At 36.4% G+C, this 18,136-nt stretch overlaps 1 protein-coding gene across 2 annotated transcripts in view; it reads right to left on the bottom strand.

Moving 5' to 3' along the window:
- Positions 1–18,136, bottom strand: part of RNF17 (ring finger protein 17) — a 115,074-nt gene that overhangs the window by 86,808 nt on the left and 10,130 nt on the right. For both annotated transcript variants that reach the window (XM_043574478.1, XM_043574485.1), the window contains exons 3-6: positions 17,083–17,174; positions 6,907–7,018; positions 5,913–5,996; positions 4,404–4,504 (exon numbers count right to left, since the gene is read on the bottom strand). In XM_043574478.1, the coding sequence (XP_043430413.1) occupies positions 4,404–4,504; positions 5,913–5,996; positions 6,907–7,018; positions 17,083–17,174 (389 nt within the window). The remainder of the gene's footprint in view (positions 1–4,403; positions 4,505–5,912; positions 5,997–6,906; positions 7,019–17,082; positions 17,175–18,136) is intronic.

Below are 18,136 nucleotides of genomic sequence, written 5' to 3'. Positions count from 1 at the left end.
ATTTTTTTATTTTTTTAAATGTTTATTTATTTTTGAAAGAGAGAGAGCATGAGTGGGTGGAGGAACAGAGACAGAGGAAGACACAGAAATCGGAAGCAGGCTCCAGGCTCTGAGCTGTCAGCACAGAACCTGACACAGGGCTCCAACCCACGAGCTATCAAAGAAAAGCCCTGGGCCAGATGGCTGCACTGGTGAATTCTACAAAAAATTTAAAGAATTAACAACAATCCTCCTCAAACCCTTCCAAAAAATTGAAGGGCTGGGAACACTTTCTAACTTATTCTAAGAGGCCAGCATTATCAAAGCCATATGCAGACACTACAAGAAAACTACAAATATGATTATGATTATTATATGCAAAATCCTCAACAAAATATTAGCAAATTGAATTCAGCAGCATATTAAAAGGAGAATACATCATGACCAAGTGGGATTTATTCCTACATTGCACAGATGATTCAACACATGAAAATCAACGAACGTTAATACCACAACATTAATACCACAGCAGAAAGAAGTGAAAATCCCTACATGATCCCCTCAATCAATGCAGAAAAAGGATGACATAGGGACACCTGGGGGGCTCAGTTGGTTAAACGTCCCAATTTCAGCTCAGGCCATGATCTCGCGGTTTGTGAGTTCGAGACCTGCGTCAGGCTCTGTGCTGACAGCTCAGAGCCTGGAGCCTGCTTCGGATTCTGTGTCTCCCCCTCTCTCTGTCCCTCCCATGCTCATGCTCTCTCTCTGTCTCTTGATAATAAATAAACGTTAAAAAAATTTAGAAAAAGGATGACATATTTCAACACCCTTTCATTATAAAAACACTAAAAGAAACAGGAATTGAGGGAGATTACATCAACGTAAAGGCTATATATGAAAAACCCACAGCTAACATTAAACTAGTTAGAGAAAAAGCTGTCAGTTCTTCACTAAGATCAGAAGCAAGATCAGGATGTGTTTTGGCCAATGCTATTTAACATATTATTGTTACGTTCTAGCCAGAGTATTAAGCAAAAAATAAATAAAAGACACCCAAATTGAAAAGAAGTTTAAATTATCTATTTTTGCACATGACATGATTTTGTATGTACAAAACCCTAAAGAGGCCATAAATATACTAGCAGGGCTGATAAATGAATTTAGCAAAGATGTAGGCTACAAAATCAACACACAAAAACTAGACACATTTCTATACATTAACAGTCTGAAAAGGAAATTAAGAAAACAATTCCTTTAACACAAAACACAAAAGAATATAGTTAGGAATAAACAGACAAGGAGGGAACAGTCTGTACACTTACACACTATGCCAGATTACTGAAAGAAATGAAAGAAGACAAAAATAAGAGGAAAGACATCCCACATTCATGGATTGGAAGACCTAATATTGTTGACAATACCACCCAAAGCAATCTACAATGCAATGCAGTCTCTATCAAAATCTCAGTGATGTTTCAGGCAGAACCGAAAAACCCACCCTAAAAAAGTCATACGGAATCTCAAGGGACCACAAATTGCCAAAACAGTTTTGAAAAAGAACAAAGTTGGAGAACTCACACAACCTGATTTCAAAACTTGCTACAAAGCTATGGTAATCAAAAAAGTGTGCTACTGGCATAAGAACAGACTGATGGAACAGAGATCCCAGAAATAAACCCTCACAAGATATGGTTAACTGAGTACTGACAAGCATGCCAAGACATTCAACAGAGAAAAAACCATCTTTTCAACAAATGGTGCTGAGAAAAGACATTCACATGGAAAAGAATGAAATTGGACCCTTCTCTCATACCATACACAAAAGTTCACTCAAAATCAATCAAAGACTAAGTGTAACAGCTAAAACTGTAAAATTCTTAGAAGAAAACATAGGGCAAAAGCTTCATAACATTAGATTCAGTGATGATTTCTTAGATAGGACACCAAAAGCACAGGCAACAAAAGAAAAAAATAAATAGAACTTTATCAATAACTTTCATGAAAAGGCAAAGAGTGAAAAGGCAATCCAAAGAATGGGAAAAAAGTCTCTGAAAACGACAGATCTGATACAGGATTAATATCATTAATGTATAAAGAACTTCTACAACCCAACAACCCAACAACAAAATAAATAATCCAGTCCAAAAAAAGGACCTGAATAGACTTTTCTTCAAAAAAGATATATAAATGAGGAATAAATACACACATGAAAAAATACTCAACATAACCAACCAGTCATGAGGAAAATGCAAAAAACCCATAAGATTAGTGTTTCATATTTGTTAGGATATGATTATTTAAAAAACCCAGAAAACAACATTGTTGGTGAGGAAACTGGAACCCCATGTACTACTGGTGGGAATGTAAAATGTATAGCTACAGTGGAAAACTTTGGTGTTTCCTCAAAAAGTTAAACATAAAATTATCATATGGCACTAAACTGGACATTAAAAAATGACTAACAAGGTAATCTTTGTTATGTATATTTTGCACCATAAAAAAGTTTAAAATGCATGCACATGACTTGTAACTTAAATGTTATAATTAACGACCACATGTGATATCGATAATACCAATATGGAAGACTAAAGAAATCAACCTATTTCATAGTATATTGAAGACTATGTCCGAGGCATCCTAATGGGATAAAAAAAAAGAAAAAAGCACTAAGAGTCCATGGACAAATACTGTTACTAATTATATTACTTTTGGCATGTTGAAACTTTTATGATCCTATTTCTTGAATTGAAAAATGTGATTAAAAATTGGAGGCACCTGGGTGGTTCAGTTGTTTAAGCATCTGACTCTTGATTTTGGTTCAGGTCATGATCTCGGCTCAGGTGGTGATCTCTGTTTGTGGGATCAAGCCCCATGTTGGGCTCTGCTCTCACAGGGTGAAGCCTGCTTGGGATTCTCTCTCTCTCTCTCTCTCTCTCTCTCTCTCTCTCTCTCTCTGCCCCTCCCCTGTTCATGCTTTCTCTCTCAAAATGAATAAATGAACATTTTAAAAAATTAAAAAAAAAAGAAAAATGTGATTAAAAATTATTAAAGATGTATTTTTGTATCCTTTGGATAAATACTTAGGAGTGCAATTGCTGAGTCATAGGGTAGTTCTGTCTTTATCTTTCCAATTTGAAGGGGCACATGAACTCCAATATTTATAGCAGCACTTCAACAATAGCCAAATTACAGAAAGAGCCCAAATGTCCATCAACTAATGAATAAAGAAAATGTATTATGTATACGTATATATACATATACTATATATATATATATATATACACGTATACATACACATGGGTGCATATATATGTATACAATACCACCCTATATATATATATATATACATATATATATATGTGTGTGTGTATGTGTGTGTGTGTGTATACACATACACGGAATATTAGGCATCAAAAAGAATGAAATCTTGCCATTTTCAACAACATGGATGGAGCTAGAGTGTATTATGCTAAGTGAAATAAGTCACAGAAAGACAAATACCATATGATTTCACCATATGATTTTGTTAAGAAACAGATGAACATAGGGGAAGGGAAGGAAAAATAAGATAAAAATAGATGGAGGCAAATAAGACTTAACTATAGAGAACAAACTGAAGGTTGCTGGAGGTAGGGGGTATGGGCTGAATGGGTAATAGGCATTAAGGAGAGCACTTGGGATGAGCACTGGGTGAAGAATCACTAAATTCCACTTCTGAAACCAAAACTACATTATATGATAACTTGAATTTAAATAAAATTTTGAAAGAAAAAAATGAAAGATCATGTATATCAGAGTTTTAAAGTGATGGATATGTAACTGTGTGGTATGTCTAGAAATGAGTGTTAGTTATTACTTTCTCTGATGCAAATAAACAATGAAAAATGATGGAATGATGTAGAAGAAAAAGCATGTTTGCATTTTTCAAGTAAGCAAAGTTCTGCAACATGGATTCAGATTTTTAAAATAATTTTCTGTGCTGCTTTAAGAAAGAAGCTTATTTAAGTTAGCTTTAGAACCAGACGGCAAATAGCCAAAAAGTTTTTAAAATGTACAAATTGTTGTTTTCAAGTTGTAGACATCAACCTGTAGGAATCACCCATTACCTTCCAAACTCATTCAAAAGTTACTCATTACTTCAATTTATACAAAGAAATAAAGTGACAAGCTAATGTTAAAAACTTCAGTTTCATTGAGTTTCTATTTTTTTTTTTAAGTTTTAGTTATTTATTTTGAGAGAGAGAGAGACCTAGCATGCTCAAGGGAGGGGCAGAGAGGGAATCCCAAGCAGGCCCTGCACTGTCAGCATAGAGCCTGATACAGGGCTCAAATCTAGGAACTGTGAGATCATGATCTCAGCTGAAATCAAGAGATGGACACTTGAGCCACCCAGGCACCCTGAATATATATTTTTAAGTTATTACCTGGAATCAAGAGAAGTAAAAAGTTGATCAAACTGTTTCTCCAGAACCTCTATAAGACTGACTGTTTCTGCTTTTGTTTCACTGTGTATGTGTTCAAGCATCTGGAAAGAACATAATACAAAGACCTAATTTGGTATTTTTATTTTATAGAAATTGTACTGTTTAAATAATTTTAAAAGTAACAGGTACTTATTAGACCTTTCAAAATAACAACACAAAGGAGATTAGGTGATAAAAATGGAATAAGTTATAAGGTTCCAACTTAAATCCTGTTACTTGTCATCAAGATCACATCTTTGTTGACACTGAATACCAATAAACTGGCAAAAAGGCCTAGAAAATCCCACTACATTTTCTAAATTTCTTATTCCTTTTTATCATTACAGGAAGAGCCACTCTGGATAGCTGAATTTGTCTCTGGAAGGATTCCTTAAATGGAAGAACCTTAATATATAATATTAAAAAAACATACTTGAGTTAAAATGTTAACTATTCCACATCTTTGCACTTTTTGACAAAGAATTATTGCTTAAGATGTATGACCCATTTTTTTTCCATCCAATTTCTCCCTTTTAGAATAGGAACAGCAATCCCATACCTGTACAACCAATGTTGGAAAAACTGAATCATACCCTGAACCCCAGCCATACCTGATTTAGAAGATATTTAGATTAGATTCTGGTCTTAGACTTGATGCTGAAGGGATGGGGTGAATGTATTTTGCATATGAAAAGGACATGAATCTGGAGGTGGGTTTCAGAGGGCAGGCTGTTATAGGGTGAATTTTGTCTGCCCCCCTCCCAAATTCATATGTTGAGGTCTTTTTTTTTTTTCAACGTTTATTTATTTTTGGGACAGAGAGAGACAGAGCATGAACGGGCGAGGGGCAGAGAGAGAGGGAGACACAGAATCAGAAACAGGCTCCAGGCTCTGAGCCATCAGCCCAGAGCCCGACGCGGGGCTCGAACTCACGGACCGTGAGATCGTGACCTGGCTGAAGTCGGACCCTTAACCGCCTGCGCCACCCAGGCGCCCGAGGTCTTAACTCCCACATCTGCTATACTCTTTTGATTGCCTTGGTTGTTAATTTGTTGTTATTAGGTGCTTAGGAGTTTGCTTTTGTCACCAAGTGAGTCTCTCTTTTGGGGGATGGAGTAAGGAAGGAAAGAGAACAAGACTCTGTGTTAAGGGTATTCAGCTGAGTAATGCGCAATGTTAGAAAGATGATCTACGATACTTTCAAGACAAACTTCAGCTCATAGCAAGAAAGAATCGTGGTTCCTTAATAGTGCTCCAGTTTCAGTAGGCTGCTAGCACAACAATGCTAAGAGACCAATCTCAGCAGGCCATGGGAGTTTTCCATTCTTTTGTATGTTTCTCTACCATTAGATTATCCTGTTCAATAACTCAGTGCTAAGCTCCAACTTCAGTAAAAAAAAAAATCCAAATGAACACATTTAAAGAACATGCCTTAATTCACAATAGGCTTTAATCATTCAAAATGCTTACTTTTACAGCAACACTTAATTGTTCAAAATTATAGCCCGCTATCTTCAACGCTTCCTCAATTTCTTCTTCTGCAGTTTTACTTTCCTAAGAAGGGGAAGGGGGACCACATACAAATATAAAAATAGATGCTTAGATACACTGTATTAGTTGCAAAAACATCAAGCTACAATTTTCGTTACAAAAGCAACAGACCACCATAGAAGTCTGAACATAATAAAAACAACACTTTCAATCCTACTTACCCAGAAATTCAAAACCATTAACATTTTAGAGTTTTGATTATGGTATTCCAGATTTTTTTAGAGACCTTTTTTTAAAAAATGGAATATTCTGCAACTTAAAACTATTTTGAAAAAATTATCATGGCAATAAATGCACACACGTGTAAAAATTAAGTTTTTAAAGAAGAGTATAATTTGGCTATGTTAAAATTTAAACTTGAAGTAAAAGACAGCAAAATTAAGTGCTTTCTCCATTCCCCAGATCACCAAAGTTCTCTTTAATAATAGTATTTTGGAATTTATTCTATTTCTAATCTTAAACTAAAACAATACATTATTTTACAGTAACAGGTAAGATTCAATCTTCCAACAATAACATCACCATCATCATCATAGCAAATGTTAGGCCTTTTAGCTGCCATTAAAATGATTTGAAAAATCACCTTTAGAATTTAAAACCTGTATTTTATACAAGTTTCATGTAATAGGATTCAATAACTAGGTTCAAAGGGAACCTAAATATGGTTAAATGTCAAGAACACTACAGAGTTGGTCAAAGGAGAATGGGCTGCCTTAGGAAGAAATAAGAATTGTTCAAGTATAATTATAATAAAACAAGAGATTCAAGTAAGGAGTATAGGTTTGCCGCTTACCTTCATGCTTCCAAAAATCTATAATTATAGGAACCTTGAGAAGAGACAATAATTAAGCTACCAGACACAAAGTAAAAATGTTTGGTTTCATCTTACTTCATAAGTAACATTTTTTCATACCGCCATTACAGTTGAGGAGTTCAAAATAGTCTTGTGTGTGGATGTTGAATGTTCCAAACCAATAGTTAGCTGATCAGTAGTCTTTTTAAAGTCCTGAAAACAATTCCTTATCCTGAAAAATGTCAAGTACATTATTTCAGATGCCACATTAATATAACAGTTTTAACCTTCTATTCTCATTTTTACTGTCCATCAAAAATAATTCATATGATGTATTACATAATACTAACATGTACTGTTCGTTCTCATTTATAATAAGCAAAGAGAGAAGCGATGGCTAAACAGGCTTTCATATAAAACTTAATTTTAACCAAGAATTCAACTTCTTAGCAAATCCCTAAAAATAAGAGCTTACAGTATAAATTGTGCTTTAATCTCCTAGTTACCTCTCCTTACCTGATTATTTTTTGGTAGAGGTGTTGATAGCCACTGAACTGCCTTTAAGCTCAATTACTTATATACAAATGTCAGCTATTAATAGAATGTACTCACAGGCCTGGATAATTTACAAAAAGGTAATGAATTTACCAGGTAAGTTAATGTGAAAAGAAAAAGTTCAGTTTCTTATCTACACATGCTAGACTTTTTGCCTATTTTATTTTTGTATCTCCCATGGCTCACATATAGTAAACTCTTAGGTGTTTACTTAGTCATAAGCCTAAGATAGTTTACGGAAGAAATTATGTTGTTTAAATATGTTACCTTTACAGAAAAAATAGACAAATTTTAAACATTCAATTACTTTGAAAAGTGAGTATTCATGTTCTTGAAAACATGTGAATACATTAGCCCCAAGAAGTCCATTTTTCAATTCCTGTTTCAAGATATTAAAGATAAATCAGGAAGGAAATACATTATGTATCAAGGGATGTTTATTTAAAAATAAACAATTATTTTAAACCACAATCTACTGAATTTAGGGAATAGGAGGTTCTAACATAAGTATACTTGGTATGGAGAATTTAAAAAAAAAACAGTAATTTGGAAAAAATTTGGGTACTTAAAATGGATTCATCTACTTCCGAAAGTGAAATTTCACTTTATAACCATACTACATATGATATATATCTAGACAAACACATAATCACATTTAACTTATATAAGTTTTAAAAAGTCAGAAAATTTCACATAGAAGTCTAGATGTCTATCTTCTCTTGGGGGAATAAAAAGGAAGATTTGGCAACACTGGATTTGTCTTAACACACATAAGTAATTGACTGGAGCTGAGAATGGGCCACCTCCTTTGGAGGGGCCTTCTTTTGTCTGCCACAATTCATACCACTCATTGTTTAAACTCTGTCTACCTCACCTAGTAAGTCATCTGCTGGACTTCTGCAGGGACTCAAATTTGTTGAGGCCATTGAGTCACAAGGAACCAAAAAGATTCCTAAAGATTGATTCTAATCATTTCACACAGAGCATTTGGAGGAAATGCCTGGAGGAATACAAATATAGGGGTTGGTACTCAGTAAGCCAGAGTTCCACTGGTTCTCTCAATACCCAGCTGCCAGACTTTAGCTAAGTGGTTTACTACCTACAGAGATAACTATTCTTTTGGTTTCTGTTGAAGTACTCGTTTAAGTCCAGACAGAGAAGCTGCAGCAGTCATGTGAAAGACTATGAATGCTAAGTGTAAAAAATTTTGGATTTTATTTAGATAGGTAATGAAGAAGCATGGATCAGGGAAAAGTATGGATGTACTAAGAAGGTAGTCAAAAAAGACTAAGTAGAAATCAAAGATAAATTACGAATACGGAAGATACTGTGGAAGTTAGGGTTTACAGGAGACAAACTGAATGGGATATGAGGAACTAGAGTGATTTACAGATGCTCAGTGCCATTAACAAAACGGAAAGGTTTTAAGAAGTTAAGATGGTGTAGAAGTAGGGGGACCAGGATTTCCCTCCTCCCTCAAACACAGCTGTATTGAGGTCAGGACACTTGGAACACACAGGAAATCTATCTGGGGAATGACAGAAAAATCTCCACAGGTGGAAGGAGATAGTTTGGTGGGACAGAGGTGTGTGTATGCAAATTGGGGGACATAAAACAGCATGGCAATGGAGGGGAGGGATCCCTTTATGTACAGAGATGAAAGGGAGAGAAAGAGAAGCTATGGATTGTGGTTTTGTGTTAGGACAAGAAAAAAACCTCTCCGGACCACGGACTGGGGAATGAGAAACACGGAGAGTACCAGTCTTTACTCTGCAAACAGCCTTAGGAGCTGAAGAATGGAGATTTCAAAAGTGCATGACTCTCCAGACCATGTGCATGTGCTAGTGGGGAGAGAAGCCAGTCCCCCGGCCTGGTAGCAATCTCAGGGGTGCATTGGGAGAGAACAGTCCCCTCCCTTGAGTGCTGTGGAAAGAGGGTATATTGCCCCTCCAAGGACAAAAGATCCTGCAGGTGCTAGCCATATTGGCAGGGCAGAGCAGCGCTACCCCAGAACTGGGTCTTCATGGTGTGGGATCCTTTAAGACATCAGGTTTTGAATCCAAGCTAACCACCTAGGAGGCGTGGGACAACTGTGGAGCAGGACAAGCCCACCGCCCATGCTACCCTGTAAGGGCTGCCTCAACAGCATAGTTTGAGACTCCTGGTCTGGGGAGGAGAGACTGGGGTGTCACCATTTTTCTCCCCATCATCAACACAGTGGGGCTTCAGGGAACAGGACAGTGGCCCCCATGGAGCAGGATCCGCTTACACTAAACCCCACCCCTCCGTGCCTGGCAACTGCTTATCTACTGGAGCGAGACTGACCCAAAGCAGGTAGCTGACCTCTCCTCCAGACCAGCACAGTCACTGGTCCCAGATACCAACAGACAAATGTCCTGAGTTTTAATTTTTTAATGTTTATTTTTGAGAGAGAGGCAGAGCACGAGTGGGAGAGGGGCAGAGAGAGAGGGAGACACAGAATCTGAAGCAGGCTCCAGGCTCCAAGCTGTTAGCACAGAGCCTGATGCAGGGTTCGAACTCAGGAGCCATGAGATCATGACCTGAGCCAAAGTTGGACACTTAACTGACTGAGACACCCAGATGCCCCTGTCCTGTGATTTTGTATGTTAGTCTGTTGCTCTTTTTTTCCCCTCTTCTCTTCCTTTCCTTCTCTTCTCTCTTCTTTTTCTTTATATTCTCTTCTTTTTTTTCCTTTGGAATCAGGTTCATACTTTCAGATTTGATTTTTGGTCAATTCTTAATGTATATATATAAATTTTCTTCTTGTTCTTTCTCTGCTTTGTTTCTTTGTGTAATCAGGCATTTTTATTCTTTTTACACCTTTTCTAGATCTCCTTCTTTATTTTCCTTTCTCTTTCTCTGGATTAAGACTTATAGTTTCTCTGATTCTCTGCTTGTTTTGTTTTTTTTTTCTTTTTCCCCTTTCATTTTTCTCTTTCTATGGGATCAGGTCCCCTTCCCTTTCTTTCAGGGTTACTTCAACAAAAAATCAAAGCACACCTGTCAGAAGGTCTAAACAATCCACCACGACGAGTAAGGAGGAGCTTTGTAGAAGACTGATCAGTGGAGTAGAGCAGCCAAATACACAACAACAGAGTGCACCAACACACTCTAAAAACACCTCCTGAAGGCCAGGCCCTGGATAGTGTATGACCCCTTTTTAATATAGCAGGTCTCACAGTTACAGGACACATAACAAGCTATTAAAACATGTAAAAGACACAAACCTAGCCAAAATGATGAAATGGAAGAATTCTCCTCAAAAGAAATACCAGGAAGAAATGACAGCCAGAATTTCTCAAAACAGATATAAACAATATATATGAACAGGAATTTAGAATAACAGTCATAAGACTAATAGCTGGGCTTGAAAAAAAAGCATAGAAGACAGCAGAGAATCTATTGTTGCAGAGATCAAAGACCTAAGAAATAGTCATGATGAATTAAGAAATGCTATAAATGAGATGCAAAATAAAATAGATGCAGTGACAGGGAAGATGGAAAAAGAAGAGGGGAGAGTAGGCAAAATAGATAAAACTAAGTAAAATGATAAATCTCAAAAAAAAGAGGGAAAGAAAATTACTAGACAATGAGGGAAAATTAGAGACCTAAGTGATTCAATGAAACAAAATATCTGTATCATAGGAGTTCCAGAAGAAGATTAGAGAGAGAAAGGGGCAGAAGATTTATTTGAACAAATTATAGCTGAGAACTTCCCTAATCTGGGGAAGGAAGCAGACATCCAAGTCCAAGAAGCACAAAGAACTCCCTTCAAAATCAACAAAAACAGGTCAACACCATGACATATGGTGAAACTGGCAAAATACAAAGATAAAGAGAGAATTATGAAAGCAGCTAGGGACAAATGGGCCTCAACCTACAAGGGTAGACACATAAGGGTAGTAGCAGACCTGTCCACTGAACCTTGGCAGGCCAGAAGGGAGTGGCACGAAATTTTCAATGTGCTGAACAGGAAAAATATGCAGCCAAGAATCCTTTATCCAGCAAGCCTGTCATTCAGAATAGAAGGAAAGATAAAGGCTTTCCCAGACAAACAAAAACTGAAGGAGTTCATGACCGTTAAACCAGCCCTGCAGGAGATCCTAAGGGGGACTATATGAGTGGAAAGCAGCAAAGACTATGAAGGACCAGAGACATCACCACAAGCACGAAATCTAGGGATAACACAGTGGCACTAAGTTCATATCTTTCAATAATAACTCAGAATGTAAATGGACTAAATGCCTCAATCAAAAGACACAGGGTATCAGAATGGATTTAAAAAAAAAAAAAAAGGAAAAAAAGAAGATCCATCTACATGCTGCCTACAAGAGACTCATTTTAGACCTGAGGACACCTGCAGATTGAAAGTGAGGGCATGGAGAACCATCTATCATGCTCTGGATGGCAAAAGAAAGCCAAAGTAGCCATATTTATATCAGACAAACTAGATTTTAAAACAAAGACTGGGGGCGCCTGGGTGGCATAGTCGGTTAAGTGTCCGACTTCAGCCAGGTCACGATCTCGCGGTCCGTGAGTTCGAGCCCCGCGTCAGGCTCTGGGCTGATGGCTCAGAGCCTGGAGCCTGTTTCTGCTTCTGTGTCTCCCTCTCTCTCTGCCCCTCCCCCATTCATGCTCTGTCTCTCTCTGTCCCAAAAATAAATAAAACGTTGAAAAAAAAATTTAAAAAAAATAAATAAAATAAAACAAAGACTGTAACAAGAAATGAAGAAGGGCATTACATCATAATTAAGGGGTCTATCTATCAAGAAAAGCTACCAAATGTAAATGCTTGTACCCCCAACATGGAAGCATCCAAATATATATATCAATTAATCACAAACATAAATAAATGTATAGATAGTAATACTGTGATTGTAGGGGACTTCAATACTCCACTTACAACAATGGGTAGATTATTCAGACAGAAAATCAGTAAGGAAACTGTAAGGCTCTGAATGACACATTAGACCAAATGTACTTAACAGATGTATTCAGAACTTTCATCCAAAAGCAGCAGAATACACATTCTTCTTGAATGTACATGAAACATTATCTAAAACAGATCATATACTGGGTCACAAAACAGCCCCCAACCAATATAAAAGGATTGAGATCACACCATGCATATTTTCAGATCACAAATGCTAAAAAACTTGAAATCAACCGCAAGAAAAAATTTGGAAAGCCTCCAAATACATGGAGGTTAAAGAACACCCTACTAAAGAATGAATGGGTTCACCAATTAAAGAAGAAATGAAAAAAATATATGGAAACAAATGAAAATGAAAACATGACAGTCCAAACCCTTTGGGATGGAGCAAAGGCAGTCCTAAGAGGAAAATACATTGCAATCCAGGCCTATCTCAAGAGGCAAGAAAAGTCCCAAATACACAACCAGGCCTCACACCTAAAGGAACTAGAAAGACAGCAGCAAAGAAAGCTCAAAGACAGCAGAAGAAGAGAAATAGAGATTGAAGCAGAAATAAACAATATAAAATCCAAGAAAACAGTAGAATAGATCAATGAATCTAAGAGCTGGTTTTTTGAAAGAATAAACAAAATTGATAAATCCCTAGTCGGACATCTCAAAAAGAAAATAGAGAGGATCCAAATAGATAAAATCACAAATGAAAGGAGGGATCACACCCAATACCACAGAAATACAAAGAATTTTAGAGAATACTATGAAAAATTATATGCCAACAAACTAGACAAACTGGAAGAAATGGAAAAATTACTAAACACTCACAGATTACCAAATTGCAAATGGGAAGAAACAAAAAATTTGAACAGACCCATAACCAGCAGAGAAATTGAACTGGTTATCAAAAATCTCCCAACAAATAAGAGTCCAGGACCAGATGGCTTCCCAGAGGAATTCTACCAGGCATTAAAGAAGAGTTAATACCTACGCTTTTCAAGCTGTTCCGAAAATAGAAACAGAAGGAATGCTTCCAGACTCATTCTATGAAGCCAGCATTACCTTGATTCCCAAACCAGATAAAGACATCACTAAAAAGGAGAATTATAGTCTAAAATCCCTGACAAAGATGGATGCAAAATTTCTCAACAAGATACCAGCAAATCAAATTCAACCGTATATTAAAAGAATTATTCACCATGATCAAGTGGGATTCATTCCTGGGCTACAGGGCTGGTTCAATATTTGCAAATCAATCAACATGATACACCACATTAATAGAAGAAAGAGTAAGAACCATAGGATCCTGTCAACAAATGCAGAAAAAGCATTTGACAAAATACAGCATCTCTTTCTTAATAAAAACCCTCAAGAAAGTAGGGATAGAAGGAACATACCTTAATGTCATAAAAGCCATATACGAAAGGCCCACAGCTAATATCATCCTCGATGGGGAAAAACTGAGAGCTTTTCCCCTGAGATCAGGATCACGACAGGGATGTCCACGTGCATCAGTGTTTGTTTAACATGGTGTTGGTAGTCCTAGCCTCAGCAATCAGACAACCCAAAGAAATAAAAGGCCTCCAAAACTGGCAAAGAAATCACACTTTCATTCTCTCCAGATGACATGATACTCTACATGGAAAACCCGAAAGATTCCACCCCAAAATTGCTAGAACTGATACATGAATTCAGCAGAATTGCAGGATATAAAATATACAGAAATTGACTGCATTTCTACACACCAATAATGAAGCAACAGAAAGAGATTCAAGGAATTGATTCCATTTACAATTGCACCAAGAACCATAAAATACCTAGGAATAAACCTAACCAAAGATGCAAAAGATATGTATGCTGAAAACTATAGAAAGCTTATGAAGGAAAATGAAGGAGACACAAAGAAATGGAAAAACATTCCATGTAAATGGATTGGAAGAACAAATATTGTTAAAATGTCAATACTATCCAAATAAATCTATATATTCAATGCAGTCCCTATCAAAATAACATTAGCATTCTTCACAGAGCTAGAACAAACAATCCTAAAATTTGTATGGAACCACAAAGGACCCCGAGTAGCCAAAGTAATATTGAAACAGAAAACCAAAGCTGGAGGCATCACAATCCCAGGCTTTAGCCTGTATTACAAACTGTAATTATCAAGGAAATATGGTATTGGCATAAAAACAGACACATAGACCAGTGGAATAGAATACAGAACCCAGACATGGACCCACTAATATATGGTCAACTAATTTTCAACAAAGCAGGAAAATATATCCAATGGAAAAAAGACAGTCTCTTTAACAAATGGTGCTGAGAGAAGTAGACAGTAAGATGCAGAAAAATGAAACTAGACTACTTTCTTACACCATACACAAAAATAAACTCAAAATGGACGAACGACCTAAATGTGAGACAGGAAACCATCAAAATCCTAGAGGAGAAAACAGGCAGCAACCTCTTTGACCTCGGCTACACCAACTTCTTACTTGACATGTCTCTGGAGGCAAGGGAAACAAAAGCAAAAATGAAGTATTGGGACCTCATCAAGATAAAAAGCTTCTGCACAGCAAAGGAAAAAATCAGCAAAACTAAAAGACAACCCATGGAATGGGAGAAGATATCTGCAAATGACACATCAGATACAGGATTAGTATCAAAAACCTATAAAGAACTTACCAAACTTAACACCTGAAACACCATCCAGTGAAGAAATGGGCAGAAGACATGAATAGACATTTTTCCGAAGAAGACATCCAGATTGCAGAAAGACACATGAAAAGATGCTCAACATTGCTCATCATCAGGGAAATACAAATCAAAACCACATTTAAATACCCCCTCACGCCAGAGTGGCTAAAATTAACAACTCCAGAAACAACAGATGTTGGTGAGGATGTGGAGAAAGGGGAACCATCTTGCACTGCTGGTGGGAATGCAAACTGGAAAACAGTGTGGAGGTTCCTCAAAAAACAAAAAATAGAATTACCCCACGATGAAGAAATTGCACCACTAGGAATTTATCCAGAGGATACAGGAGTGCTGATTCAAAACGGCACAAGCACCCCAGTGTTTATAGCAGCGCTATCAACAATAACCAAATTAAGGAAAGAGCCCAATGCCCATCAACTGATGAAGGGATAAAGAAGATATGGTATATATACACAATGGAGTACTATTCGGAGATGAATTTTTGCTATTTCCAACTACATGGATGGAACTGGAGGGTATTATGCTAAGTGAAGTAAACCAGTCATAGAAAGATGGATATCATATGTTTTCATTCATAAGTGGAATTTGAGAAACTTAACAGATGACCATAGGGGAAGGGAAGGAAAAATAAGATACAAGCAGGGAGGGACACAAACCATAAGAGACTGTTAAATACAGAGAACTAAGGGTTGATGGGGGCACAGGTTGGGTGGGTGGGAAAAATGGGTGATGGGCATTAAGGAGGGCACTTGTTGGGATGAGCACTGGGTGTTGTGTGTAAGTGATGAATCACAAGAATCTACTCCTGAAGCCAAGACTACACCGTATGTTAGCTAACTTGACAATAAAAAAAAAAAAAGCCACGTTTCAAATGAAATCATTCCTTAAGGGTTTCCTGTATTTCTCTTATTTCCCACATAATTTATGACCACATTAAATATGCTTTAAAAAGTTAAACTTATACAAAAATATAATTACCATCTGAGTAGGGTCTCAGCGAATTAATAATAAGTTTCTTTAACTCTCATAAAGTTGCAAAGTAAAACTTTATTATTTTTTCACATTGATCCATTCCATAGTCAACCATAAGAGTAAACTTACTTAGAGGACTGAAACATGGAAAAATCTAGCAAGTGTCAAAATATCACGGTATTTCATCTAACACAACATTTATTACATGTTTACTGTGTTTGGCACCAGGGATGTAGAAGGCAATAAAATGTGGTCCATGCCCTTATAGGGGCTTACAGACTAACAGAAGACATATATAAATAAATAAGTGCAATAAAAAATAACTCAGGTGCTGGTTTCCAGCTGGGTGGGATATGTTTTTAAAAAATCTCTGCATTACCAATTGAGAAAAAAAATCTCTACGTTACTAACACACACACACACACACACACACACACACACACAGTCTTATGGAAGAAAGGAAAAATAAAAGAATCTCCAAGTTATCACTTTTCATTTTATCAATCACCTCTCAAACCATCTCTTTCCAAAGTCCTCCACTGTATCATACTCGTGATACTTAAGAATCAATACAGAAATAGGTTACTTAACCACATCTTACTCTCAGCCAGTACCACAATAACTTTTGCTAGAATGATACTCTCAGCTTTATCTTGCATTCTTTTTCCCCGCCACTTTAAATAAGGACAAATTAATGTTGCTTCCGTAGGAGTTTGTCCATTCCATTAACAGCTAAGACAAATTATAAAAGAGCACTCTACATGGGAGATACGCCTTCCAGTTATGGAATGAGTAAGTCACTGGAATAAAGGAACAGCACAGGGAATATAATCAATGATACTGTAATAGTGCTGTATGCTGACGGATGGTAGCTACACTTGTGGTGAGCATAGCATAACATATAAAGAAGTTGAATCCCTGTTGTGAAAATGATGTAATATTGTATGTCAACTGTACTCAAAAAAATGTAAAACAGATAAAGAACACTCTATAAACAATGGGGTAGAAACACTGATGTAAGAATGACATTTTACCAATGATGCTAAAATTATCCTTTCAGAAATACATGAAATTTAAACACTAAAATAAGGGCACATAGAACATACTTTTTAGCCTTCAGTTTTTCTATAAAAGAATCTTCTTTAATACATCCATCTGTTGGGTAGTATCCTTGTCTCATATTTATAGTTGTAGCAACCTTAGGACAAGAATAAAAACAAAGTCATTCAACAAATTCTGTTTATCTGGAATTCAAACAACTAGTGTGCCATTCATAGATAAAGTTGATAATCTTAAAGATTCTCTTTAAATCAAAGAAAAAACTGTTCATGTATGATGCTTTTACCCTATTTTAATATTTGAAGAAATCTAATTTTGGCAACTATTAAACAGAACATTAATTAAATTGCTTAATTCTACCACAACTCTAAAGGAAATAGCTGTAATGATACTTTTAAAATCTACTCTAAAATATTCACAATGACATCTCAAGTTATGTTCAAACTCCACAATTATATTTAAGAATAAATTTAGTAAGAAAAAAGTTCTAAGAAAAGAAAATGAATTTATTGGGGATCATAAAACAAGAACAGAATAAATGAATAATGTCCAGTTCCTGGAGACAAAGATTTAATATCCTTAAATACATCTAATATAAAATTAATACAATTCTACAGTCCATATGGAAAATATATTATGTGAGAATTACAAAAATTTCAACATATCATTCAGTAGAGATTTATTTATCCCACCAGATAATAAAGCTAATGTAATTAAAATGCTAAGGTACTGGCACAATAAATGAGTAGAATAGAGCCTTGAAACAGATCCATATATATATGGAAACTTAATACAGAATACAAGGGGCATTTTAATTAAAAAGAGGAAGGAGGGGTGCCTGAGTGGCTTAGTCGGGTGAGCATCCAACTTCGGCTCAGGTCATGATCTCCGTCTGTGAGTTCAAGCCCACATCAGGCTCTGTGCTGACAGTTTGGAACCTAGAGCTTGCTTCAGATTCTGTGTCTCCCTCTCTCTGACCCTCCCCCATTCATGCTCTGTCTCTGTCTCAAAAATAAACATTAAAAACTAAAAAATAAATAAAAAGAGGAAGGATTATTCAACAAGTAGTGTGAGAAAGTCAGCTAATCATTTTGAAGAATG

The sequence above is a fragment of the Prionailurus bengalensis genome, chromosome A1 (assembly GCF_016509475.1).
Source record: "Prionailurus bengalensis isolate Pbe53 chromosome A1, Fcat_Pben_1.1_paternal_pri, whole genome shotgun sequence".
In the NCBI taxonomy this organism is placed as follows: Eukaryota; Metazoa; Chordata; class Mammalia; order Carnivora; family Felidae; genus Prionailurus; species Prionailurus bengalensis.
Note: the sequence above shows the minus strand (reverse complement) of the source record. Positions and strands in the feature narration are given on the sequence as shown.